Raw genomic sequence first — 27,394 nt, forward strand, 5'->3', positions numbered from 1 at the left:
TGGAATGTGGCTTACTGCCCAGCTGCTCTCACCCTGAGGATTTGCAACCTTTGGTCCCCATCCTGAACAGTCTTGGAAAGGGCTCACCATTAACACCTGTCTTTGAGATGCTCAAGTTGCCACTGCATCCCTGAACCTTCAGAGATGGGATGTCACATCAGAGATGAAATGTACCATAGGTCCCTTGATCAATAATGGACTCCATGTCAGGGGCAAGAAAAGCCCTGCAGTTTTGGGCCAAGGCAGACATCCTCTGTCCCTTTGGTTCTGAAGCAGTGGTACCTATGGCCTTATGTAGAGTCAAAATGATGGTTACTTTGGGCAAAGCTCAAGGATTTCTGCACCACGACCAGGAAGAAGGACCCCAAATTGGTTCTAAATGGCATGAGCTTCATTTGTATCTTCCTGGAGGTCTCTATGGGACTGCTGGACTGTCACACCACCTGATGGTCCCAGAGACCAAAGTCATCATGGGGATATCTGATTACCCCTGGAGGAGCTGACCTACAAAGACCCTGAGTTCCCTGGAGAGTCTATGGGTATGATGAAGCTCCAGGGCAGGGTCATCAGTCTATGTAGGCACCTCGTTGAGCTGCTCAGAACAGGTCGGTTGCCATGAGTGAAGACAGAAGGAGTGGGGCTTGGGGGACAGGGATGATGGGGGTTGTGTCAGAGGTGGTCTCCTCTGGCTCACTGTCCTCATCATCCGCACCTTCAGAAAGCGATGGGATGATTCTGACCACGTTGTCCTCAAAGTGCACCTGCTTCTTCTTGGTCAGGGAGTCAGCTGACTCCAGAGATAACTCCATAAGGGTGTCTGGGGGCTGCAGGGCACTGGGTTTCTTGGTCCCCTTCAGGATACTCTTCATGTGGATGAAGAGGGATCCAGGCCTCTCCTTGAGGGCCCCATGGAAGGTATAAGTCTGCTCAGTGTCCCCGGAGCCAGTGGTGCTCACAGCACTGCTAGAGGGGTCTGTGTACTGTTCTGGGGAGGCCAGAACCTCCGGTGAAGCTTTGGTCTTCTTCCGCTTGCTCAGTAGAAAGTAGGCCAGGCCAGTGATGATAAGCATGGAGCCTGGAAGAGATCTGGGAGGTCAGAATGATGGATGTGTCATGGAGGTAAAAAAGGTTGTTCAAGCCCATCCTTCTGCAGGGCCATGTGGCATGGTACTGTGTAGACATACTCAGTTCCACCATGGTTCCAGCAACCATACGCCTACATCAGACTCAGGGGTCAGGCCTGACCCCAGCCAAAGGTTATGAGTAGGGCCAGTGCCATACGTGGGTTTCCTGTTAATCAGGAAACTAGGTCCCCATTTGGACACAATGGAAGGGCTTCATCAGGCTCTTGAGGACCCATCCCTGATCTCAGTGCTTAGGATTGCTCTTTGTGGACAGTCAGCTCAGCTGCTGCTTGCCTGGCCTCCCACTACCACTCTTAGCTTCTCTCTAAGGATGGCTTATTGGTGCTAGACATATAATGCCTTTGATGGGCCTGGACTCTCTTTTGTATACTGGGCCTCCAACTTGTGAATTGGGCTTCCTAATGTTCCCAGATCTCCCTTCACATCAGCTTCCCTAACCCTGACCCAGTAAACTCAGAGTAAAGTACAAATCTACTTGGGTGGGGACAGCCTCATGTTCATCTCCCTTGTGGCCACAGAGGACGATGGGCTTCTTGGACCCAGGCAATGGGCTTCTTGGACCCAGGCTGAGATGATGCTCTGCTCTGGGTTTCCTGCCAAGAGTCCGGTCCTGTCCAGAGGGTAGGGAATGGGAGAGAGGTGACTATTAATGCCTGCTGGAGCCACAGCCTCCTGCATGCTTCATTCTCCAAGAAGTAGGGGGTTGGGCTTGTTCTGGCCTTGCTAGAGGTGGATCCTTCTCTAGAATTCTGGAAAGACTGTGGCACATACACCAAAGAAATGGCAGGAAGAACGAGGGGGCTCTTCTCTTCACCTTTGTTTTCCTGGAGGGTCTGCTTCCTAGTATTTCAGGGGGGCTCTTATCAGGGGCATAGTGATTATAGATAAGAAGGAGGGAAGAGGAGGATCCTAGCAGAGAAGGTCATGGACATAACTGAAGAGGTGATAGAACTGAGTTCTGGATTCTGCAGTCAAAAATTGCTGCCCAGCAGGCTGCAGTGGAAAAGTAGGAGAACGGCTAAAAAGTCCTTTTGGGGTCCCATCATAGGGAGCCCTCCATACCAGCCTGAGGAATTTAGACCTGAATGGGAAGGCACTGGGGAGATTTGGAAGGGTCAGAACTGACCATTTTATATTCTTGGAAAGGTTGAACCACATATAGTCCATATGAGGAAAGGCCAGGTTCCCTTGAGGATATCACCTCTGTCTGGATGGCTGTGTAGGACGTTGCTGCCATTTGATCAACCTGGATCATACCCAGCAGCTGCTTGCCCTAGAGCAGAAAGGCCAGTGGGGCCAGTGTGGGCTCTGAGAGAGGGTGACTCAGCACCCACTTCCTAGAACCCACCTGAAGCAGGGGCTGCAAACCTCCTCTACCTTCTGGTGCTCCTACCTGGGATGGTAACATGCCAAACAAGGACAGGGTGAAGAAAGCAGGCCACTGAGAGCAGCATATAGGCCAGGAATTTCTGGAAGCATCCCAGCCAGTGGGTCTTCTCTCTTGCTCTGTGGGCCAGGGACCCTGGCTGGCACCTGGAGAAAGGAGATCAGGGTTAGCATGAAGTACCCAGGAAGAACTAGGGCTAGGAGGCAATTGGAGGCTGATGTTGGGCCTGCCATGGGCCTGATCTCTGCAGTGGCCCCCGGCTGAACACCCTTTTGGTTTGGAATCATGAAAGTTCCAGGGGTCCTTACTGTGGGTTCCACAGTTGAGGGGCTCATTTGAGATCCTTCATCCAGAAGGCCTACAGTTTTTCTAAGATTGTTCAGCCTTGATTTTCTGGCCAAGGGGGAAGAAAGGTTAATGGAGGCTCAGGACCCATTGGAAAGTCGGCAGTGCAGCAGAAAATGCATGGAGCAGAGGAGACACCTGCTGGGATCATGGTGCACAGCATGCACTGCACAAAAGGCCTGGCAACATGGATGAGCAGGCTGGAATCTAGCTGCACTCTGCTCACCTAGGCACATAATAAAATCAGTCTTGAATGGTGTTTTTCCTAACCACACCACTGTGGCAGAGGCCTGATGCTGAGCAGTCTTAGCTAGTGTGGCTCATTAGTGCCCCCTTGTGGTCACAGTGCATGCACGTGGACTGGGGAGTCCCAAGATTAAAATGCTCCATATCCAAGGTTCTTTCTGCTTCTGTCCACAGCTTCCATGAAGTTTCAAGGAATACTTGGCAGTGGAATTCAGGATTAAGGTGGCAGGCTACTTTCTTAGGCTTGGAGAGCCTGGAAGAAAGCCAGTGACCTTACAAGGTGATGGGGCAGCTGGATTTGAAGTGTGACTCTCACTGAACACCTGGGAACCAGAACCTCTAAGTGTTGAAAGCTGTGGTTCAGGACTCCAGGCCAAGGCCACACAGAAAATAGCTCCACATACTGAGCAGCAGTTGGAAAGCAGTGGGGCCTCTATGGCCAGAGGTTCATGACCCCTGACTTGTCCCTGGGTACTGCCAGGAGGCACAGCTAGCAGCCAGTTCTCACACCCAGGCCTGCTCACTGCAAACTGATCCTTCCTGGGGTTCTTACCCTCTGGTGAATGATTTAGGCACCAGAGCCCAGCAATAAACTGTTCCTTGGGGGAAATAAAGCTGATTTCCAGGGGGAATCTTAGTGTTGGGGGGCTCTGAATGGATAAATCACTTGGTTCCCTTGGCTGGTATCAAGGCCAAGAAGGTGACTGAGTCCCCTGACCTAAGCCTATTTCCAGGTCAGGGCTTGCTGCTCTGAAAGGGGAAACCATTATGGTGGCTTGAGGACATCCCCCAGCTAAGGCCCCATGAGTGGAGGCATCTGGGATTAGGGATCATTGGTATTTGAGGGGCCACTTCTGGAGGCTACTTACTTGAAACAGATGGCCAGCAGTTGAGCCACAAAGTAGGACCCTTCACACACGGAGACAGCAGCTCCTATAAACCTATGGGTGGAGACAGGTGAGGGAGGCCAGCACCTCTGATCCTCCCTGGAATTTCCTGAGGCTGTGTGTTCACAGTATCGTCACATCCCCCACATCTCCAGCAATAGACTGACCAGGATATTTTGACCTAGTGTCATCATCCAGACAACATCCTCCAGGTGCTCTCTCAACGCCAGGACCTGTGCTGGAGAGGGTGGGGCTGGGGTGCAGAGATGGATAAGGAGGAAGCCATGGCCAACAGGTGAGATGGCCTGCACCCTGGTACCTTGAGTACACACTGGCAGGTGCATCCTTCTACCTGCCAGTCACCAGAACTGATACCCATTGCCTGGTTGGACTCATTGCAAGACTCTCTTCTTCTCTCTCTTTTCCCATCTTTCAGTCACCAGGATCAGTTAAAGTATGTTCCTTAAATACCTTTAGAATTGCTCCATTCTTTCTGAATTCACCACCATCTCATTCAAACTCCAGAGCATATGTGTATGAGAAGGTCCAGGCTCTGCTCTCCAGCCTTCATGACTCCCTGGCCCATCTCCTGTTCCTCCATTGTCACCACCAGGATATCCAGGACTCCTTCTGGTACTCAAATCTGCTTATATTTTTTTCTGATCCAGAATGCTCATGCTCTAGGGGCCCACCAATCAGAACCTCCTGGGGCCTCTGTAAAATCATAGATTCCTAGCCCCCCCACCACTTTATGTATCTTTATTCCCCTACTACAAAGGAAGCTGTTAGGTGCCATAGAGCCCTTGCATAAGTTGTTCATTCTTGTAAGGCCTCCTCTTTCCCTCTATTTTCTGTATGGTGACCAAGTTCTTCTCCATGTTGTAATATATGACCAGAGCCACCAGTTTATGAACAACTAAAGGGTGTTCCTAATTCCTTTGTACAGCCTGGGCAGGATTGATTTGTAAGTGTTTCATGAATGTGCACTGGAGTAATGAATGAGTAAAGGTAGATACTGTGATTTAGGAGAAGACAGCTCAGGGCCAAGATCTCCTTAGGGCCATGGATGTTGCCCTTCTAACTGATCAGCTATATGACCATAGGTAAGAGACTTGACTTAAAAACTGAGGTTAATTTACATTGCCTCAACAATCAAATTGTTACAAGAATGATTTTTCCCTCTCTGTAGCTATTTAGTACTTAATATCTACTTTCTCCTATTGCCTTTATGTCTCTCCATGTCTGCCTAATTCTTACCTTTTAGTTTAAAAATAATAATAACATTTATATAGTGATTGCTATGTGCTAAACACAATTCTAAAAGTTTTACAAACACCAACTTGTTTGGTCCTTGCAACACTTTTATGATCAGCCCTATAATTACTCTCATTTTGCAGATGAGGAAAGTGATGCACAAAACGATGAAGCTCCTTGCCTATGGTCACACAGCTGATCAGTAGCAAGGTAAGATACGAATCCAGCACTCAGACTCCAGAGCCTGTGTGTCCAAGAAGCCCTCCTAGGTCAGGCACTTTGCATAACCATCAACAGTGCCTTTTTATACATACTGGGACAGGCAGGGAAATGGAGACAGGTGGCATTAATTGACTCTTTTGGAATTTTTATCTGGTTCTAGTGAGTGGGAGAGAGGGACTGGATGGACAGGCAGTGAGTGCTGACCTGCAGGGTTTAGAAAGCAGAACATGGCTAGAGAATACGAAGTAGCTTAAGGTGACGAATAGGGAGAATTTGAGGCTGGACTGAACTGATGAGTGACCAGATGGGCATAGGGTTCCCTCAAGGAAGGGACAGAGCAGTCAATGAGAGGCAAGATACAGGGAAGAAAGCAGTCTGCATTACCTGCCAAGGAAATGACTGGCAAGTTAGGCAGCCTTTGGAGAAGAGGAAGGCCCAGCCCTGCTTCTGGGTCCCACAGAGACAGCGAAGAAGCTGGGACCAGTGAGTTGTGGAGGATATCCAGAGAAAGAAAAGTCACTTCCAGCCAGTGGTGGTTTTAGGCTTGGGGCAATGTGCCCAGGGCAGATTGCTAGGAAGGAATCAGCTTAGCGAATGCCAAAATGGGTGGATGGTATTTGGGCACTCAATTAGATGAGCAACAGCGTGGAGGCCAGGCCATGAAGAGGAATTTGAGAAAGAGCCAGAAGCCCCTGTGGTGACTTATGAGAAATAAGGTGGAGGTAGAAGATGGCATAGGATGTGAATTAGAGGCAGTTTTGGCAGGAACTGTTGGGGTCATCAGAAAGATCCGTGTGTACAGATGTCAGTGTGGAGATGAAGTCAGAGGGTGAACTGCATCTGGGAGGGTGGACGTGAGCCTCCAAGAACATCAGAGAGCCTACCTGGAGTTGGGTGGGGTTGTGTGTGAAGGGCTGAGGACACAGGGCAGCCTTCTGGGTAAAATGCAAGTGCAGAGTAAAGGGGAGGAATGGAGGACACGGTCTGAGACTGAGGCAGCCTGGCTAGCCCTTCCTCATTGTTTTCAGCTCAGTAGCCCCTTCAGCACCTGGGGGACTGGAAGATGCTGGCTCTCTCTACTGCTAGAAGGAAACTGCTCATAGACCCTCACGATGGGATTGTAGGGTCTTTGTATCAGAGTCTGCATGTACCCATGACTTTTGTCACCCCCTGGGATACCTTTGCATAATCTCCTTCCCAGCCCCAGGGGATTGGCAGACATAGCTGGTGATGAAGAAAGGACATTATCTGGGGAACTAAGGAGCCCTGGGTCCAAATCTGGGCCTTGCTGCTTAGGAGCTTGGTGACTGACTGCTTATTCCCTCTGACTTTTCTTATCTGTACAACTAGGCCACTACGCACTTCTACAGTGCCATTAGAGCTAAATGACATAATTTAGACACTTAACTACGCTTGGCATGTAAGAGAACTCAAATATGTATTTCCTTGACCTGATTCCCTTCTTCATAAATAAGAGCACATTAATGTTTGCCAAATAAAGAAATAATTTAAGGGACACATGGATGAATGGGGTTGGGGAGGAAAGGTGGATGAGTGAATAAATGAATGGATGGGTGGATGGGTGGGTGGGTGGATGTGTGTGTGGGTAAACAGGTGAGTGGATGGGGGGATAGGTGTATGGGTGAGTGATGGGTGTGTTAGTGGGTGAGTGAATGGGTAGATGAATATATGGATGGGTAGGTAGATGCATGGGTAAGGAGGTGGATGCATAAGGTGGGTGGGAAGGTAGGTGTGCGAGTGAGTAGGTATATGAATGGGTATATGAAAGAATGATTGATGTATGGGATGATCTTTCCAAACCAGGAGCTATCCTTGAAGTACCATCAACTCTTTCCACCTTTGGGATAGGATGGAATTAGCATAGGAAAGGGGATTGCTTTGGGTTGGACTGAAGAGAAATTAATGAGCTAGGGCATAACATATTGGCAAGGAGGGCACATATACACATACTCACAGCAGATAGAAAGCCAGGCTTTTGTACTGGCCCTGGAACAAGGTCTCGGTGCCCACGCCGATCAGCACTAAGGAAGCAAGAAGAGAGGGGAGAGTAGGCCTGAGTTCTCCACACCACAGCATTGTCCTATTGAGGGTCCCTTGGCTTTGGAGTGTGTGTGTAAGAATGTGTATATGTGCACTTCTCAGGCAGGCAGAGTCTCCTTTCACATAGGAGGTCTTGGCAGATCTACATGGGCATTTGAATGTTCACGTGTGTTTGTACATGTGTGTGAGACTGCATAAGAATAAGTATATACAATCCTGTGTGCATGTGTGTTGTGCAGGCAAATGGCCATTTATTTCATTTTTACTATGTATCCTGTCCTTTTCTCCTTACTTAGCATTTATTAACTATTTAATCATTGCAGCAGTCCTATGTGAAAACACTATTGTTATTCCCATTTTACGGGAGAGGAAACTTGAGGCACAGAGTATAAGCAAAACCAACTATGGATACCCAGGTCAGATTTTGTTTCAATTTCACACTTGTCAGTTAATACCTTAGTTGCTCAGTCTCTCTGAACCTCAGTTTTCCCATCATACCTCCCGCACATATGGCTATGAGGATTCAAAGAGCTAATTGATGCCAAATGTGTCACAGGAGCTTAAAGAAACTATTTGCTAATTTTTGGCACGAAGAACCAGCCCTGTACAGAAAGAGGGTCTTCCCACCGTGGGCCAGAGGAAGGGTCCTTCCATGCAGGGCTGATGATTATGGTTGGGCACTTCTCAGGCAGGCAGAGTCTCCTTTCACATAGGAGGTCTTGGCAGATCTACATGGGCTTATGGCAGATGACCAGCAGATGGCAGAAAAGTGTCTCGAAATCTCAGCCCCTTCTGATTTGTACCTGTTTGGCATGTGGAGAGCAATTTTCATGTCTTCTGTTTTGTCCCCTTGAGACTAAAACAGAGTCAACAGTGTGGCATTGAGGGAACACCGTAGAGTCAGTGCTGGTTTTCATTAACAACAACAACAAATTAAAATAACAGCAACCGAGAAAGGAGAGCTAGGCTGGAATCTGTGTTCTGTGAGTTATTACCTGGGTAATATTTGTAAATACATAATCCACCCAAGTTGGGACTTATTATCTTTGGAACAGGCAGAACAATTTATATCTCAAAGAGTTATTCCTCAAATTGGAGAAAATAACAAGTCTGAAACATAGCTTTGTGCCTAATGTGAAGGCAAATGCACATGAGCACTTTTCTCCCCTTGATTGGGCCTTGGCATCTTCTCCAGCCTCTGGCTGGCCCATTTGTTACCCAGAGAAGAAGGGTCACTCTCCAAAAATCTCTCTGCCAACCATGGTTGTGCCAGTTCTGCATGCTCCAGGAAAGAGGATGCCCTTTGGTTGCAGCAGGAAGAGAAGAGCACAGGGAAGCCAGGAGTCTGGTTCCTTGGCCCAGATGAAGATTAATGGGACCAAGAGGGATGTTCATGGGAGGCTTTAAGACTATTTGACACCCAGGCAAAGGGATTGTCCATTTTCTGCAGCTATTTAACTGTTCTGGGGTTTATGTTCTTGGAGGAAGGCCATACCAGGTTGGGACAATATTAACCAACACAAAGTCCTTCCGTCTGTCCCCTGCACTATCTATGTGTGGACCTGATCCTCAGATTGCTAATTCCCATACTCTTTGGAGTCCCCCTGGCACCTCTTCTAGTCAGTGCTACCATCTGACTTTCTGTGGCATCTTGTGGGGGTGATTTGGGATAAGGACAAATAGTAGGTTTCAGACAGGCTTCAAGCTCAATCCTGGAGTGGGCTCAGTCCAGTGGGAGGGATGTGATGTGGGTGGAGAGATCTAGGTGCAGAGAGGAGAGCAACCCAGGTTGTAAGAGGGCCTCACTTGATGCTCTAGGGTCAGATGAGAGAGGGACCATTCTTGGGAACTATCAGGAAAGATATTATAAAAAAAGATTAAGCCAGAGTGGACTAGGAAGGTAGGCAGGAAGTGGACAAGTACAAATGGAAGGGTCAGGTATTCTTGGAAGGTATCCCCATAAAAACTAGTTTTTCCATTTGGAGCAGGGGCACAGAAAGGCACAGAAGGGATACAGTGGTGAGTGTATGTGAATGGAGGCCAATCTGTGGGGTCCTTAAATACCAGACTTGTCAAGGTGGACACAGAGGGACCCTTGGGTGTGTTGCAGCAGCAGAGGGACCTATTCAGACTAATATTTCAGGAGATTCCCTGAACTGAGGCAGATGAGGTAAGAGACTTTGGTGATATTTGGAAGTGGCTGAGAAACAGAGCCCAGTTCTGGGTGTTCCTGGGTTTTCTCTTTCCCAGCATACTAGTATCCGTTAGCTCCTTTTTGGTCTTGGTGTGAAGCAAAGTTCTAGTTGTGGTTCCTGATGGTGTGGCCTAAGTACCCCTTTTGTCTGTCTGCAGAGCACAGTGCTTGACACAGGGACCTGGAAGAGGGGAGGATATGTTCTATCTGGGAGTCACAAAAGGAATCTTTCTAGGCATAAAGGAGCAGGCATGGCCTGTCGTTGCATTTTTGCTTTTCTGGCTTTTTCTGGGCAGTGGAAAGCAGAGGTATGGGATGGTCACAGGCAGCCAGAAAGTATCTGGATTTGAAAATTCCCTGGCTATCTCTAGCTGCCTCCCAACAAGGTGAAACCATGGACACAAACTAAAGTAGGCCCTCTATATGCATCTTGTTTAAATCTGCACATTCCAGGGAATGGGAAACCTTGTTATTGATGGAAAAATCCAAGCAAGTCTCCTGGTGTAAAGCACCTTGCCTGAGGCTCACAAGTAGTAAAGGATAGAGAGAAGCCATAATCTGGGAGCAATTTCTACTGGTACCAAGGCCCCCAGCATGGGCCAGGGAAGGACTGGGATGAGAACAAGCAGTTGGCAAAGGACCTTTTCTTGTGGGGCTTTATGAGCACAGAAGGGGGCGTGTGGAAAGATGAGATTCACATTATTATTGGTGGACTACTGCAATCCTGCCAAGCCCAGCTGTGAATGGGTCATTGTAATGTCTGGATTAGCACAAGGCAGGTGACTATCCCTTTAAAGCTTCCATATCCCACCAGGGGTCTAAACTGTGGGTCAATGGGGAGACTGCCTACCCATCCTCACCCCAGGCACCCAGCAAGCACTCGAGTCAGAGGCAGAGCTCTCCTGAGTGTCAGAGCTGCAGACTGAATCTCACCTGTTAGGGTGGATCATCCCTGTAACCAGGAGTTGTGTGGTCAGAATCTAAAGGGGCTGCATTCACAGAACCTCCTCTGTCCTAGGGATGGGGAAGAATGGAGTACACACAGTAGTGCCCATTGGAGCCTGGACAAAATCAGGGCCCCACAAATAAAGAGATATTAAGAAACAGGCCACAGTGCTGTGGGGATAAGATGAGGGTGGACTCTCTTTTGCCAAGAACCCAGGAAGACTCTGCGTAGGAGGAAGGCAAGGTGACATTGAGAGAATGGAAAAGCATGGGTACAAATCTGAAATCACTATTCTGTGCACTGGTAAGAGCTAATGCCTGGTTTTGGGATGCTTATTTGAGAAGTTCTCGGGGTGGGCAAGGTCCTGGGAGACACAATGAGCAGAGGCAGTGTGGGGCTTTCTGGGACCACACCCTCAAATTCTCTTTCACCTTGAACCTTCCTGTCATCACCTTTACCCAAGAGAGAACCAAGACACTGAGAAAACTATGCCTTGTGGTTGGTCCTGGGGCAATGCTCCCCTTACTACCACCCAGCCCAAGTGCAACCAAGTGCCCTAGGAACTGGGCCTCCTGCAAAACTCTATTCTAGTCTTTAACAATTAGTATTCCCCAAAGACTCCTAGTTTCTGCTATGATATTCTGGTTTCCATTTATAAGGAAAGTAAGCCAGGAATTGTAAAGAAGATATTCCTGCTTATTCTTAGGGAGCAGCACTCTCAGATTCTGCAAGATGATTGTTGGGCTCTAATGCAGAAAAGGGGAATTGACCTCACCTCCTTGCAGAAAGTTAAGTAAGAGAAACATCCCTAATCATTGCCATAAAATTTGATGCGGCAAATATAAAGTTGGCCACAAATCCTTTGCAACTCTTCCCTGGGGGAGGTAGTATTTAACTGTTCTCCCCTTGAATACAGGCTGTTTTTAGCGACTTGCATATGAGGTAGAATAATACAGAAGTAAACTTTAGGGACTCTCATGGCTAATTCATAAATGTCTTCTACCCAAGCCTCTTAAAATACTTGTTCTGGGGAAAACCACTTAGCATGTAAGTAATCTTATTTTCCTGAGACCACCATATTGTGAGGAACCCAAGCCAGCCATATGGAGAAATGGTTAGAGAAAGTGAGAAAGAGATGCAAATCAGTCCAAGCTGGCTCAGTGTTCCCAACCAACACAGACAAATGAATGAAGGACTCATCCTGGACCTCCAGCTCCAGCAGATGTGATGTGGATGAGAAGTAATGAACACCGTCAACTGTCAGACCTAAAGCCTTTACAAATTTTCCCAGGAGGGGGCTAGAATGTAACTGTTCTACCCTTAAACTAGCTAGCCTGGCTTTAGTGACTTGCTTGTCAGGTAAAATGATACAGAAGTAAACTTCAGTGGCTCCCCAATGAGCCTCAGATGAGCCACTTCCACCATGCCAGCTATGCCAGGCACCCACTTTTGACCCTTGACATCATGGAAAGAGATGGGCTCTTTTCACTGTGGTTTGTCCCAATTCCAGAGCCACAACATTTTGAACATAATGCAAGGGTTATAGTCTTACTCCACTGTTGGGGTCTGTAAACAAGTCAGGATGGCGCCTGGCATTTTGCCAGAGAAATGTTGGGGTCTGTAGACAAGTCTGGATGGCGCCTGGCAAAATGCCGGAGGGAGTGGTTTGTGAAGTGGCGCCAGCGAGCCATTGGGTGTGGAGATTTCTTGTTGGTTGACTGATGTATCTAGTTTGTGCTAATTAAGATGAGCTGTGTGGAATGTGTAAATACCGCTCCTGTCCTACAATAGACGGCTCCCACTCCTGCTGTATCAACGTACACAAGTTGTTCGTCACCCCCCGGTTATTTTGCTGCAGCCGGACTGCGGCACTCCACTAAGTTTTGGAGTGGTTTGTTATGCAGCCACAGATAACTGGCTCATCCTATTGTCAAATTACCTGAGATTTATGACATGAAAGTCCTTTTATCTGGTCTGGTCTATATTTTGATTCTTTTAGGAATAAACATTTGTCAGGGATTCCTGAGCCTCTGAACTTCCACACAGGATCTTCAGCTTGATTGTCAGGAAGCCAAGGCTCCTAGGTCCTGCAGCCCTTACCTCCCTCCAATATCTGCACACCTTGGAGATGCAAGATGCATGGTCATAAGAGTTGGGGTGGGAGTCTGAGGATTTCCTTTAGGCCATGGAATCTCATTGGTGGCTTTATGTCTTAGGAATTCATGGAGAATCCATAGGATCTGGCCTCATCCATAGTAGATTCCTTCCATGGTTTCAGATTGCATGTATAGGAGGATTTTATAAACCATATCCAACACTTACCCCAGACAACCACATTGGGTCTGACTGCAGAAGCCCCATCCCACTGAGCTCACTAGATTTTGGGGAGTACAAGCATCTTAGTTCCAAATGACAGAGATATAGGACCCAAAATATATTGACTGAGGGCCTAGGGTTTGTTAAATATTTTTTTCAGGAAGCTATTGTCTAAAATCAACATTTTGGAAGCCAGAAAGTGAATATGAATTGTGGCATCAAATTGAAGAAAAGAGTTAAGAATGGGATCAACACGTAAGAAGGATTTGGGCCTTCCTGTCTCCTGAGTGTCAGTTCCCCAAGACTGCATAGGTGGACTCCTGCTCTCTCAAAGACCTCACACATGCATGAGGAAGGCTCAGTCCTTGCTTTATGTGATTGGATTTCAGGTCTGTGCCAGGTTTCCAAATATGCCATAAACCACAGAGAAGTTATGGCATCTAAAGGACCAGGACCAGGGTGAGTCATCCTAAAATTCAGGAGGTGCTAAACCTAAAATTAAGGGGGTATCATTTTGGGTTAAGTATCACTCATTGTATAAATAAATGGCATTTATTCTGTAAGAAAATGTTCACTGTAAACTTACGAAGATGCTCACTCTAATTGAAAGGAGGTATTCACTTCCATGGCTGTGCAGCAGCAGTACAGCCTTTTCATGTCCCTGAGAGTGGGTCCAACTGGCCCTGGCAACTAGGGATGTAAATGTCCCAGAATTTGAGGGCTTTTATCTATTGATGGAATTTGGCCTGTTCTCCATCCACCTCCCTGTGAGGCAACCTGGCTGGTTCCTCTGGATCTTTGCCTTCACAGGCCTCTAGTCCAATCTGCATCAATAACTTACTGGAGTGAATGATCCTGGGGTGTTGCCCTGAGCTGGGTCCTTAACAAAGGAGCTCACCTTCTGACAATGAAGACAAATATTAGAACAAATGTCACACCATCCTCAGAAACAAAGACTCTTTATAACAAATGATCTATAAGTAAGAATTTTCCCCAAGAACTACCTTATCCAGGCTGCACCCTCTTTCTCACTGAGTGGAGCTGCACTGGGGTACTTTATTTTACTGGCTATTAGACTCCTTTCAACCCTCCTGTTATCCCCGCCTCAGAATCCCCAGTAACCTTGGCTCAGGCAAACAGAAGCACCTCACTCTCCCCTGCTCAGTGTACCCCACTCCTCTGCCCACTCCTTGCACAATCCCAGGGAGGCATCTTGCATCACACCTGGAGAAAGCCATTCATGGCCAAGCCTAGCCTTAATGCTGTAGTCCCCTTCCCTCCAGATTCCATCCCTCTCATCTGGTCTAGTCCAACCTCTCACTATATGAATGAACAAAAACTATGAGGGGGCTGTGCTGGGGCAAAAATAACAGAAAATCTGAGTCCTGGACCCTCAGGTAAATCTTAGCACTGTTGTCTGCTTCCTGTTCTAGAAAATGAAGACAATGAAAACACTGTGGCTACCAAGCATTCAGTTTTAGTAACTGATGGAGTGAGTGTGGTCTCAATTTAGACAAAGGCAATAGAACTATGATAGAAGTCAGGCTGTTCCCATCAGTCCTCTCAAGGGGGAGGAGGAGGTTTATTTTCATCCTTTCATCCATTAACACGTTTTCACTGATGCTAAAGAGCTCTTCTGGAGAAAATGACATTGCTCATTGATTTTTCTATCTCAGGGTTGTTTTCAAGACCTGGTTAGAGTAAAAGTGGCTCAAAGTCCCATCCATCTCAACATCTCTCGTGTAACACCCTCTGTCTCCCTGCTAGGGACTCAGAGGTGCTCACACCTGGGAGGGGGCCTGTCTGAGGTGCTGTCTTTAAGGGGTGTTGCCCTTGGCTGGTGCTGCTGTTGCCTCAGAGCTGACCTCACAATTGACTTTGCTTGTCTGTTCTGACTGCATCACTGGGTTGAGTGTTGACAAGTCTTTCATTCAGTGTGCTGCCTTGGTGGCAATGTGAGATGCTTCCCAAGCTTACCAGAGGCTATACTATATTTGAATTGTCATGCCAAGCTGTGACTATGGCCTTGATGTCCTAGGAATCAAGGATAAGTTCATACTACTTCTGAGGGCAGCTTCCTAACTCAACAAGAATATTTATTGTTTCTCCTTATCCTCAGGTATTGCCTCCTACTGGTTTCAGAATTTCCAAGGACATCTCAGGTAAGGATCCATCATGGCCTGATGGCAATGGCTGGGGATGATTCAGGAGAGGTGGCCACAGATGATTTGGGAAGAGAAATGATAGATTTGCATCATTTCTAAGGAGATGTGGAGACATTGGAACCATTTACTATGAATTCACTGAGATAATAAGGTAGGTTTCTTAACTCAGAATAAGTTGTGTCAGATTCTAAGCATGAAAAGGAGGGTAACCTGTATGTTGAGATCAGTTTGCTGACACAGATGAGTCAGGGTTTTGCAATAGTAAAGGCCCAGCTTTTATGGTAGAAGTTTCTGGACATTCAGTTGGAAAAAATGTTATAGTATAATATATATTGTCTAATTCTCTTACAAATCTGTTCTGGGAGAATGTCCTAAAGATAATAAAGTTCACCTATTTCATGTTTTGCTAGATTATTTTTAGAATGTTTATTTTTTTTTAAAATTTTTGCAGTAAAGGGGATCAAGCCCAGGGGCCTTTTACTTGATAGACTGGTGCTTTACCACAGGGCTATACCCATAGCTCTCTACTGGATACTTTAAACATGAGCTATAAACTAAACAAGAACAGCCAAGAGGTCTGTTTTTTTTTTTCCCCTTCTCATGCTCCTGTGGTAAACTGCAATGGTGCCCTCGATTTTTATCCCTCTCAATATCCACATACTTTGCCACGTGATATTTTTCCCAGCCCTTACCTTAGGGCAAAGTTTCTCATTTCTGGAATCTGAACTGAGCAATCTTACTTGCTTTGGGCAATGGGATGTTAGACAAGCACAGACATACAACGGTTTTGAGAACCAGGTCTGCTGTTTTGTGCCTCTGCCACTACTATGAACACATGCTATATATATAAACATGAACAAGCTAATCTGCTGAAATGTGAAAGGCACATAGAGCAGAGTTACCCTTATCATCCCTGCCAAGTTCAGTCTAGATAAGCCTTGCAGCTACCTGACCTCCAGATAGGGAAGCATACTCAGTCAACATTAACAGAGTTTCCTAGCCTACTCATCCAAATGTGTGCTTATTATTTATGCTTATTGCTGTATGCCACTGAGGTTTTCAAATTGTTACACAGCATCATTTTGGCATAGATAACATCCACATTTAAAAACAGATTTATTAGCTTCTTTACAGGAAAGGAAATAAGCAAGAATATGAAGAGAAAGCCTACAGAATGGGGAAAAAATCTTTGCCACCTGCATCTCAGATAAAGCATTTATTTCCAGAATATATAAAGAACTCAAAAAACTTAAAATATATATAAAAAAACCAAATAACCCAATCAATAAATGGTCAAAGAAACTGAAGAGACACTTCACAGAAGAAATAGAGCCAACATATATATGAAAAATTGTTCAACATCACTAGCAATTACAGAAAAGCAAATTAAAACTACATTGAGATTTCATCTAACTCTAGTCAGAATGGCAATTATCAAGAATAAATGAATAAAGTAACAATAAATATTGACAAGAATGTGGAGGAAAAGGTAAGTCCTATATTGCTGGTGGGATTGCAAATTGGTGCAACCACCCTGAAAATCAGTATGGATATTCCTCAAAAAACTAGGAATGGAACTGCCATTTGACTCAGCTATCCCACTCCTATACATCCAAAGAATTTAAAACCAGCAAACTACATTGGTACATTGGTACAATGTTTATAGCAGCATAATTCCTAATAGCTAAGCTATGGTGCCAACCTAGGTGCCCTTTGACAGATGAATGAATAAAGAAAATGTGTGCATACCCACACACGCGCACGCGCGCACACACACGCGCACACACACACACACACAATGGGGTATTACTCAGCCATTAAGAAGAGTGACTTTATGATATTTGCCAGTAAATGGATGGACCTAGAGACTATCACACTAAGTGAAGTAAGCCAATCTGAAAAAAAACAATATTTTTCAGCTGAATGTTTCTGCTGATATTTAGAACCTAATCCAAAATAAATGGGGAGAGGGAAAAATAGTCAGTAGATTGGACAAAGGGGAATAAGGGGAAGGGAGGAGGCATCGAAAAAGGAAAGATAGTGGAATGAATTACAAATAATTTTCCTATGTACATATATGAATACATCATAATGAATCTCACCATCCTGTACATCCACAAGAATGGGTACTAGTTAGAATTAGATATATTCCATTCTTGTATAATTATATCAAAATGAATTCTAATATCTAAATCTAAGAAGAACCACTAAAAAATAAAATTAAAAGTACTGAAAACTGAGTTACACACACACACACACACACTCAAAGAACAAAAAAGCTTTATTGAGGTATACTTGACCTACAACGAACTGTACATAAAGTGCAATTTGATAAGCATTGAAAAATGTCTACAACTCATAACAGCATCACCACAACTGAGCATCTCCATTTCCCCAAGAGTTTCCTCATGTTTTATCATTGTAATCCTACTCTCACATCCTTCTGCCCATCCCTAAGCGACTACTGATCTGCTATCACTAGAGGTTAGTTTGCATTTTTCAGAAATTTATATAAATGGAATCAAACAGCACAGACTTTTTTCCCCTTGCAGTCTACCCCAATTCAGTACAATGAATTCCAGATTGGTCCATGCTGTAGCATGTTACCAACAGTTCATGCCTTTTTATATTGAGGAATATTCTATTGTATGGATCTACCCCAGTTTGTTTATAACTCACCTATTGATGGGCACCTGTGATGTTTTTAATTGTTGTCTATTATAAATAGAACTTCTATGAATACTCATTCTCGAAAACTTTGTATGACATGTTCTTTTCTTTTGGACAAATGCTTAAGAGTAGAATGAATAGATTATATGGCACTTTTTAAAAAAGTGTCAATCCATTTTCAAAGTGTTGCATAATTTTGCATCACCACTAGAGTGAAAGTTTTCTTTCCTTGCAATGCTTTAACACTTGGTATGGCCAGTCTTTTTAATTCTAGTCATTCTGATGGGTATGCATTAGCATCTAATTGTGGCCTTGATTTGCATTTCCCTAATGACTAATGATGTCTTTTTATGTGCTCATTTGACATTATATCTCTTCTTTGTGGCCTTGCCTCTCCTCTATATTTTAAAAAGAAAAATGTTAAATTTTGATGGCATACAATGTACTGATTCTTTTAGGGATGGAACTTTTTGTATTTTATGTAAGAAATCTCTGCTTAACCCATTCCTGAGGTTTTATCCTATTGTCTGGTAGTTTTATATTTTACATTTAGGTCTATGATTGATTTTAAAGCTGTTTTTTTTATATGGGTCAAAATATAGATAGAAGTTCATCAATAAATGAATAATTCATCATTCCAGTGTCATTTATTGAAAAAGTGAAATTTAATACTAAATATCCTTTGTGCTTTTGTCAAAACCCAGTTGTTTCTACATGTCTGGGTCTATTTCTGGGCTCTGTTCTGTTCCATTGATTTATTTGTCTTTCTTTGCTTTAGCACGGATTTCTGTATCTTTAGATAAGACTTAAAATCAGGTGGTATTAGTCCTCTAATTGTTCTTTGTTTACAAAGTTGTCTTGGTGTTATATGGGAATTTTTTCATTTCCACATGAATTTTAGAAAGAGTCATCAATTTTCTCAATCTTAAACCTCTTGAGATTTTTCCTGGGATTGCAGTGAAACTGAAGAGTAATTTTTGGAGAAAACTGACATTATTATTTAGGTCTTCTTTACTATTTCTCAGAAATGCTTTAAACTATAGTGTATAGGGTTTTGAAAGAAATACCTTTTATCAGATTTATCTCTAATAAATTGCATTGTTGCTAGTATGTGGAAATATAACTGATTGTTGTAAATTGATCTTGTTTCCTGTAATCTTGCTGAACACTTTATTAGTTACAGTAATTTTTTAGTGGGTTCCATCAGATTTTCAACAGATGATCCTATAATCTGTGAATAAAGAGTATTTCTTTTTCCTTGTCAAGTTGTATGCCTTTTGTTTCTTTTTGTTGCATTATTGTCTTGGCTAGAAGATCCACTGCGATGCTGACTACAGTGGTGAGAGTGGATATCCTTGTCTTGTTCCAATTTTTAGGAGAAAAGCATCCGATCTTTTAAGTAGTTGTATTCTTTTTGTAGACACCATTCTTTGCTACTAGTTTACTGGTAGATTTTATCATGAAAAAACTTTGGATCTTTTCAAAAGCTTTCTCTAAGCCCATTTAGATGATAATACAGCTTTTCTTTTTTAGTTTGTTAATATGGTGTCTTAATCTACTTGGTCTACTATAATAAAATACCACAGACTAAATGGCTTATAAAAATAGATATTTATTTCTCATAATTTTGGAAGCAAAAATTAGGTGCTGGCAGATTCATTGTTTGGGGGTCCTCTTCTTGTTGTACAGTTCTCTCACTATAACCTCATATGGCAGATAGTCTAGGGAACTCTCTTAGGCCTCTTATAATGGTACAAATCTCACTCATTAGGTTTTGCCTCATGATCTAGTTACCCCAAAAGCCTCACCTTTGAATACCATCATATTGGGTGTTAGGATTTCAACATATGAATTTGAGAACCATATAAAAATTTGGTATCTATAGCCTGTGATCAGTTACATAAATTGAGTTGTCAAATATTAAATCACCCTTGCATTTCTGTGATAAACTACACTGGGTAATATATGATCCTTTTTATATGTTTTTTGTTTGTTATTAGTGTTTAGAATATATGCATCTATGTTGATGAAGGATATTAATCTAATTTATAGTTTTCTTGTAACATCTTTGTCTAGATTTATTATCTATGAAAATGCTGATTTCATAAAATGAGTTGAGAAGTACCACCTCCATTTCAAATTTCTGGAGGAGTTTGTACAGAATAGATATTATTTCTTTAAGTGTGGTAGAATTCTTATGTGAGGCCATCTGGGTTGATACATCAGTTTTGGTGATGGCATTCTTTGCATGAAGGGAATCCATAGATTTCCTTGGTATTGTTAAGGATATTGTCTCCCATTAAAAGAGTATCCTCCTTGGAAGGACCCACAGGAGAAATTTCTTTGGGGTTGGTATCAGGGATACCTAAGATATTTGTTACTTATTCTTTCTCTGTGTTCAAAGAACATATGTCTGCTCATTCTTCCATGGCAGCTTTCCTGGTGCCAGAAACAATGACTATCTATCCATAGCACAAATGCCATGCTTCTTCATCTGGCCTTTTCCTGACCTATGGCAGGCTTCCTGAGCAATCTCTCCCCAGAATTAGGCACTGGTGTCTAATTTTTTTAAATGTCTTTTTATGCAAGGCCCTCTTTAGAAGGATGGACAGAACTAAGAACAGTCTTGAAAAAAACTGTTTTCTTATAACATCTTTGTCTAGATTTATTATCTAAATAATAAATAGAAAAATAGAACAGAGCTACCCTTTGCTTTTAGGTTTGTTCACTTCAGGAATAACCAAGTTCCTATGGGTAGATATTAGCAACCCAAGCTCAAGATGTGATGGAAAATGTCACTAGAAGGTCAGGCCTTTCACAGTTTAGCCCCTTCCTCTCTTTCTAGCCTCTTGGGTCATGTGCTGCTTTGCTCTTTCCTCTGATCCTCTTTTCTCCATTCTGCAAGAGTTGCTAATGGCTCGTGCTCTGCAGGCCTTATCTCTTGCAAACTTTCTGAAATTAACCTGCCCTGAGTGGGAATCTATGTGCCAGGCACATAGAAGGAATCTAAGAAGTCACAGGCACAAAGAAGTAAAGGAAAAAATACTCAAACCAAGTGCTATTGCCTTTCAGAAATTCAGTGGTGGTGGTGGTGGGGATTCTGTTTATTTACCAAGACGATCAGAACAGGAAAGAAAAACAGCATTCACTTGGAAGATCTGGAAACACAAGGTGGTCCAGCTGGGGTCATAAATGCCCTGCAGACACGTTGGAGTGCGTGACTTTCTAAAATGGCAGGAAAGTGGTCATGGGGCTCTGCATTTAAGAGGGGTGGAAATTAGCATGCAGGGCTTGAGAAGGTTGCTTCCAAAGTATTTGTTTTCCTGAAGGCTTTGAACAGAGCTAAGGTCAAACTATGCATTTGCTGTACCCTTGAAGAAATGAGAACACCTGGGTTTTAAATGCTTCTGTTGTCTTAATCTATATCAATAAGTCATTCGTGCATTCAAACAGCATGTGACAAGCAACAGGGCTGTGGAGGATGTGGCTGCATCTATTCTAAAGAGAAACAGGTTAATAGGTCAAAAACTTGGAACAAAACAAAACTCTTAAGTGATCCCAGGTTGATCCCAGGCACTTGATTTATGAGAAAGAGCATGTTTGCATGACAAGTAGGGCTTCCATCCCACCTCATTTCCTCCTTGGTTCTTTCTTGTTCTACCAATAGGAGCTGTTGTGTGACAGGACAAATTGGAGTTCCATACCTGACCTCAGTTCACTGGTCAAGGACCTCTGCCAAATCACCCAAACATTCAGAACCTCAGTTTCCCCATTTGAAAAATGAGATTAAGCTCAGCACTGAAGGCATTTACGGGGCCATTATTATTTAAGATAAAGTCTCTAAACCATGTTGTCACTCATGTACCTCTAGACCCATAAATGGAAGGTTCTACTGGAATGGTTCCTTCTGGAAATATGTGCAGATCTGTCTGTCCCCAGAAGTGGTCAAGGAGTGGACTTGGCTGAAGATGCACATGGAAGTATCAGTTAAATCATGCATGGTAATTATTCTGAGATGGAAAATGAGCAGCCAGATCCAATATCAGGATATTTAGGTTTGGAAGTGTTTGGTGATCCTTCAATGTAGGCATGCCTACCCTCACTTCAACCCCACCCATCTAAGCCTGTGCCTGGTCAGGATTGAGTGGGGCTGGGGGCATGAGGATATACTATGGGTTAGCCCTAAATAGGCCTCTCTGTTACCCTTTGTGTATTTGCATCTTGTATCTTAGAGTCATCAAAATATGGAGAGATATGCCCTTTAATCCCAGTTCAGGCAAAGGACACAGTAATTAAAAGCGGGGTCTCAGGAGCAGACTCTCATCAGTTACATTCTTGCTTCCCTTTTTCTTGGTCATGAAACTTTGGCAAAGTGTTCCACCTCACCAAGCCTTAGTTTCCCTCTCTGTACAATGGTTGTGAGGATGAGCTTGATGATGCTTTAATGGCCAGTTAGAGGATAAAATGAGATACTAGGATAAAATGAGATACTACGTTAAAAACCCGTAGCAGAGACTTGGCTTGCTGCAAAGACTCAGATAATAATGTTAATTATCAACTACCACTATCCAAGAGAAGAGGCTGGAAGAATGAAATAAAGCCCCCAAGATGGGTAGGTAGAAGCCTCTAGCTTAAGCCCCTTGGCTCTGAAGAAAGTTGGGAGGTCCCTTCCAATGACCCAAGATATTTTCAGGTCAGACCTCTTTTGGGGATGCCCTTGCCTATCTGTGTACAAGGATACAGCTAGGAGGAGAGGGTCTTCCCTCCAGGGTGAGGGTCCAGGGCTATGAGTAACTTCCTTTCCTCCATTCCAGGCCTGGAATTTGTTGACCTGGGAGCTCCTCTCATTATTTTCTGGCTAGTGGAGCAGGGCTGAGGAGTGGTGAGGGAGTCATTGGTGATATCCCTGAGATTAAGGTTGATAGAAGTCCAAAGGGAAGACAAACCTGGCTTCCTAGTCAGTGCTGAGACCAATCCTGGAAAATAGGCTCTTTCTCATCTGATAAAGGAGGAGTTCCCTGGACCATCATGCCTCTTCCAAGTAAAACCCATTTTCCAGGATCTCTTTTCTTTAGTCTCTAGTAAGAGCCAACTCACAGGGCAGAGCCTCTGCTGGGGCCCAAGTTGCTCACCCAGAATGTTCTTGCCCTTGAACACAGTGAAAGAACACTTTGAGGGATGGATGGACAGGTGTAGCTGCATCTACATGGGGAGTATGGAGTACTCATGGTTTATGTGCAGTTTCTCAGTATGTCTGTTTTGTGGGCAGCACCTGGTGCCACATCTTAGCAACAGAGGCCTTAGAGGTCATGCATGTATATGTGCACATGGGCATGCACACACCCAATGTCTTCCCAGGCCAGGGATGCAATGTAAGTGAGTCTAGTGTAAGACAATAGCAGGGGGTGGGTCTTTTGGAAACATATGACTGTTCTATGAGACAAAGTTTTCTTATTTTTAAAAAAACATCAGCTAAGTGCAGTTTACTGGCCTGTTTACCCCGCTTTGGCAATGGCATCCTCCATCTTCATGTAACCACTCATGCTATGGGGCTGGACCTCAGGGTGGGGCAACAACAAGCCCTAGGCTACTGGACATCTTAGCAAGACTTCATCCAAAGGAGTTGAGTGAAGAGGAGACAGCATAGTGAGCAGTGCCCTCGCTGGGATTGCTGCAGCCACAGACACAGGGGCTTGTCACATGAGGGCCTGGTTCCCTCCACAACTCTGACAGCCCTGGATCCTGTCTGTAGGGTTCGAGGGAGTAGGCCGCTGACTAGAGGCTGCAGCCTCCCAGGAGCTTCCTAGCAGCCCTTGATTGCATGATTTTCCAGCTTCTGGAGAAGGCACACTCTCTACGTGCTGTGGGGCAGGGGCCACCTTAGGTACCCCCACACCTCTGGTTCTGCAAAGTGCTGGCCTTTGCTTTAAGTCTCATTTCCTCCTTCGCTGCAGTGCCCCTGTAATGAGGCCTGGGCTTTTCAATAGAGGATTTCAACAACAACAGAAAAAGAGGCTTAAGGGAATAAGGAATTTGCAAATCTTATACCCTGGAAACAGGCCAGGAGTTCAGTGATGCTGGAAGAAACCCGAGACTTTCCCAAGAGCACCAAACACCCTCTCTAGCTTCCACTCTCTCCCAGCACTCTAGAAAGCCCAAGCAAGATTATTTGAAAGCCTGGCCATTAGAAGGCAACTCATGGCCTATTTTTAGCCTGGATCTTGTATCAAAACCAAGTGGAAGGCTCATCTTCAACATTAACAGCAGCCCTGTGAGCAGAGATAAAGGTTGTGGTTAAGAAAAACAATGTGTGCTGTGGGTGCACACATGTGTGGGGGCTGCAAACCCTTCCCTTGATAGAGATAAATCAGCCAGCCTCTTAAACTGTCTTTAGCTAATCCATTAGAAGCTTAGATGCATGCATCTTAAAACAGCTTCCCGGTAGGTTTTGGGTAGAGTGTGGTTGGGGTATCAGTCACTGGGATTCCTGGTATCCCAAACAGATATGATTTACATATTTGGAACTAAAACCTAGAAAAAACAAAGTGGACTCAAATCAATAGCAATATCCCAGAACTCTAACCCCAGTCATGGGAATTTGTGTAGGGTTATCTTCCCCTCCCCAGGATGGGCTCTTGGGGAACTTGGCTATCATTCCTTATGTGAAGGTGACATGGTGATTCAGACGGAAGCTGGAGTTGATTCTTCCTTTAACTTTATCTACATGGAGAATTAGCAGATTAATTCTCTTGCCTTGGGATGCAGGGAGGGCTTTGGCCAGAGTCCTTACCTCTGTGAAAGTCTAGGGGCCAGAACTCCAGGCTGGCTATCCCTCTGACCTGTGGTGTGACCTTGAGCAAGGTCATGGCTCCTATCTGAACTCAGCTTCTCCATGGTGTAAGAGGAGGGGTGGAGTCAGACCTCTATCGACCTTCTTGCTCTAACTCACAGAAGAGCCCATTGGCCAGAGCCCTGGGAATAAAACCAGATCCCCACTGACTCTGGAGTGTGTCACAGGGTCTTCTGCCAGGATGTTTCATCCTCAGCTCCATTTGGCTGTGCTCAGTTCCTGCATCCTTCATCTGCCAAAACATCTGGCCAAGCAGGTACATCCTACAGGTCAGAAAGTACCATCCCAGGGGACCAGGTGTTTCCTCCAAGGTCACATGTTGAGCATTTGGCTGGACTAGGGCCTGGATAAGCACTGCTTGAGTCCAAGCTTTGAGCTGGGGGGGGGGGGCTTCCTGTTTGGCAGTGCCCCAGAGTAAGTTTTTTTCCAGAGGCAGGGAAAGACTTTGATGGGTAGTGTATATCTCTCTTCATTCTCAAGGGACATGGGGCCCAGAGCTAAGGGCTCAGAACACTGCCTACTCACTTTTACAACATGGATCCTTTTCCAGAAGAGTCAAGGGGCTAGGATCCGGGTCTACTTTGGGGAAGTCAGTTCATATACTAAACACCTGTCCTCCCAGCCAGCTGAACAGTCCTGTGATCCAGCGAGGTGAAGGAAAAGAGACCGGCTTAGGCGAACTTCTTGTCCCTAAATGGTGTGCTCCTGCATTCAGTTCACAGAAAGTGGGCCTGTGTTTCTAAAGGGCATTCTCTTAGTGAGTGCTGGGGTGGATCTGAGGAAGCTGGCTATCTCTATGCCTAACCTGTCCCAGGGCAGAGCTGCTCTCTTTCTGGAAATTCTCTCTCCACAAGACAGGACTGTAGTGAAGCAAGACAAGTTGAGTTCAGTTGACCATTTTCATAACTACACAATAAGGCATTGACTCACGTTTGCTCAGCCCTTTACACTTTCACCTTCAGGTTCCACCTCTGCCCACAGCCCTTGGAGAAAGTAGGGCAAACCCCTTCACTCATTGCAGCATGTGGATGAGAATGCTGAGGGTCCTTAAGGTTACACACAGAGTGTGGGTTGCCGACCTGAGATTCAGCACCAGGACCAAGGCTCACTCCACTTCTACTTTTCTGTAGACACTTCTCTACAGAGCAGTGTCTCTGCGGGTATCAGAAAAGATACTGAAGGACAGAGGTGGTTGCCCTCACCTTGCTGGTTCCTATTCCTCCGGTGGCCCTGTCGACTATGCCCCTGAGTAGGAGATGGCAGCCAGGAGGTGGGATCTTACCTGCAGCAGTGGTGATGCCCAGGAGCCGACAGGTATATTCCAGCCCAGTCCAGAACACCTGGAGCTTCATGGTGCTGAGGACTGGGACAAGGTTCCAGTGGGGCAGGCAGCAGAGGCTCCGGCCCTAAGATGCTCCAGAAAGCCTGTGACCAGGCAGGAGGCTGTGGCTGCTGACTGGGGCCCCCTGAGCCCTGGAGCCCTGCCTTTGTAAACCAGTCCTGGCCACCACGGCCTGGCCAAGGTGTGAATAGAGCTCACCTTCCCAGTCCAGTAGCCAGTGCTCTTGACAGGAGCTCGGCTTAATCATTACCTTGAAAGAATGCTCCTGCTGCTCTGCATAGCCCCAGCCTGGCCTGAAGGCTTCAGCCACAGAACAGCGCAGCCGCCTGAGATCAGGCCGATTAGGGCAGGGCTGGAGGCAGCCTGGAGCTGGCAATTAACTGTTTCTGGCTGGGAGGAGGGAGCTGAGGAGTAAGGAGCCTAGGTCCTTCCTTACCAGGCCTTGTGGAGGAAGTCACACCTAGACCTCACACCTGCTGGGGGCCTGGAGAGTACAATGCACATGCAGATCCTTGTTGTGTTGTGAATACGTGGGAGAGAGAGATGTGTCTTTAAATCACCAGTAGAAACAACTTTTGAAATGAGTTCCAAGCTTCTTTCTTCTATGCATTGGTGGATTAGAAAGCTTTTCTAGTCTGGTGGATTTTGACTCTGTCCAGTCTTGCTTAGCTCAGGAGAGTGCCACATAGGGACCCCTCCTTTATCCCTGACATACATCCTCAACATGTGATGTGGGAAATCACCATGATTCTGAGAGGAGTTCTACATCAATAATTAACCAGGTGACCTTGGGGAAACCTGAAGGTATTTGTGAGCCTGAGTAAGTTTGGCAGAACATAAATGAAAGGTGCTGCCGGATTGATGGTTCTCAGAGGTGAGTGTCCCTAGAGCTGTGTGGAGGAGCCTGCCTCTAAAATTGGACCATGTGGGCTTTCACTGATTCTTAATTTACTAATTGATATAATGATTGAATGATACCAAATTTTAGTTGTCTTTTTAGAAGTTTTTTTTTTTTTATCTATTCTCCCTTTGCGCATGTGGAATAAATAACAAAACAAACAAGGAAAAAAACAAACCAGTCCTCCAACCAGGTGCAGTCTGGTTTCTTTTTTTGTTGAGGATGATACTCCCTCATGTAGACATTTTTGACTATTCAAAGGGCCTGGGATGCAGTTTTGTGATAGAATGCTTGCTTGAAAGTGTAGAATCCTGGGTTCAATCCCCAGTACTAATTTTTTTTTGCTTATTAATTTGATATTCCATAATGATCACCTTTATTATATTTATTTATTGGTTTACTTTGTATTTCTTTCCTTGAATGAGTTTAAGAAACTGTTCCCAAGTGATCTAATGCCTAGCATTTG

The 27,394-nt window shown here is 44.9% G+C and overlaps 1 protein-coding gene across 1 annotated transcript; it reads right to left on the reverse strand.

The window, feature by feature from the left end:
• Positions 1-596: 596 nt before the first annotated feature.
• Positions 597-26,040, reverse strand: Tmem72 (transmembrane protein 72). The gene is made up of 5 exons (XM_027947863.3): positions 25,971-26,040; positions 7,462-7,528; positions 3,993-4,064; positions 2,539-2,678; positions 597-1,075 (listed from the first exon to the last, which is right to left on the reverse strand). Exons 1-5 carry the CDS (start codon positions 26,038-26,040, stop codon positions 597-599), a joined length of 828 nt encoding a protein of 275 aa, XP_027803664.1.
• Between the last annotated feature and the right edge of the window lie 1,354 nt (positions 26,041-27,394).

This window comes from Marmota flaviventris, chromosome 4 (assembly GCF_047511675.1).
Source record: "Marmota flaviventris isolate mMarFla1 chromosome 4, mMarFla1.hap1, whole genome shotgun sequence".
NCBI lineage: Eukaryota > Metazoa > Chordata > Mammalia > Rodentia > Sciuridae > Marmota > Marmota flaviventris.

Excerpts from the sequence above, each read along its gene's own strand:
- Tmem72 (XM_027947863.3), bottom strand. The coding sequence starts at position 26,040 with ATGAAGCTCCAGGTGTTCTGGACTGGGCTGGAATATACCTGTCGGCTC. Across the intron at positions 7,529-25,970 it reads GGGCATCACCACTGCTGCAG|TGCTGATCGGCGTGGGCACC; the intron begins GTAAGATCCCAC and ends TTGCTTCCTTAG. Across the intron at positions 4,065-7,461 it reads AGCCTGGCTTTCTATCTGCT|GTTTATAGGAGCTGCTGTCT; the intron begins GTGAGTATGTGT and ends CTCCACCCATAG.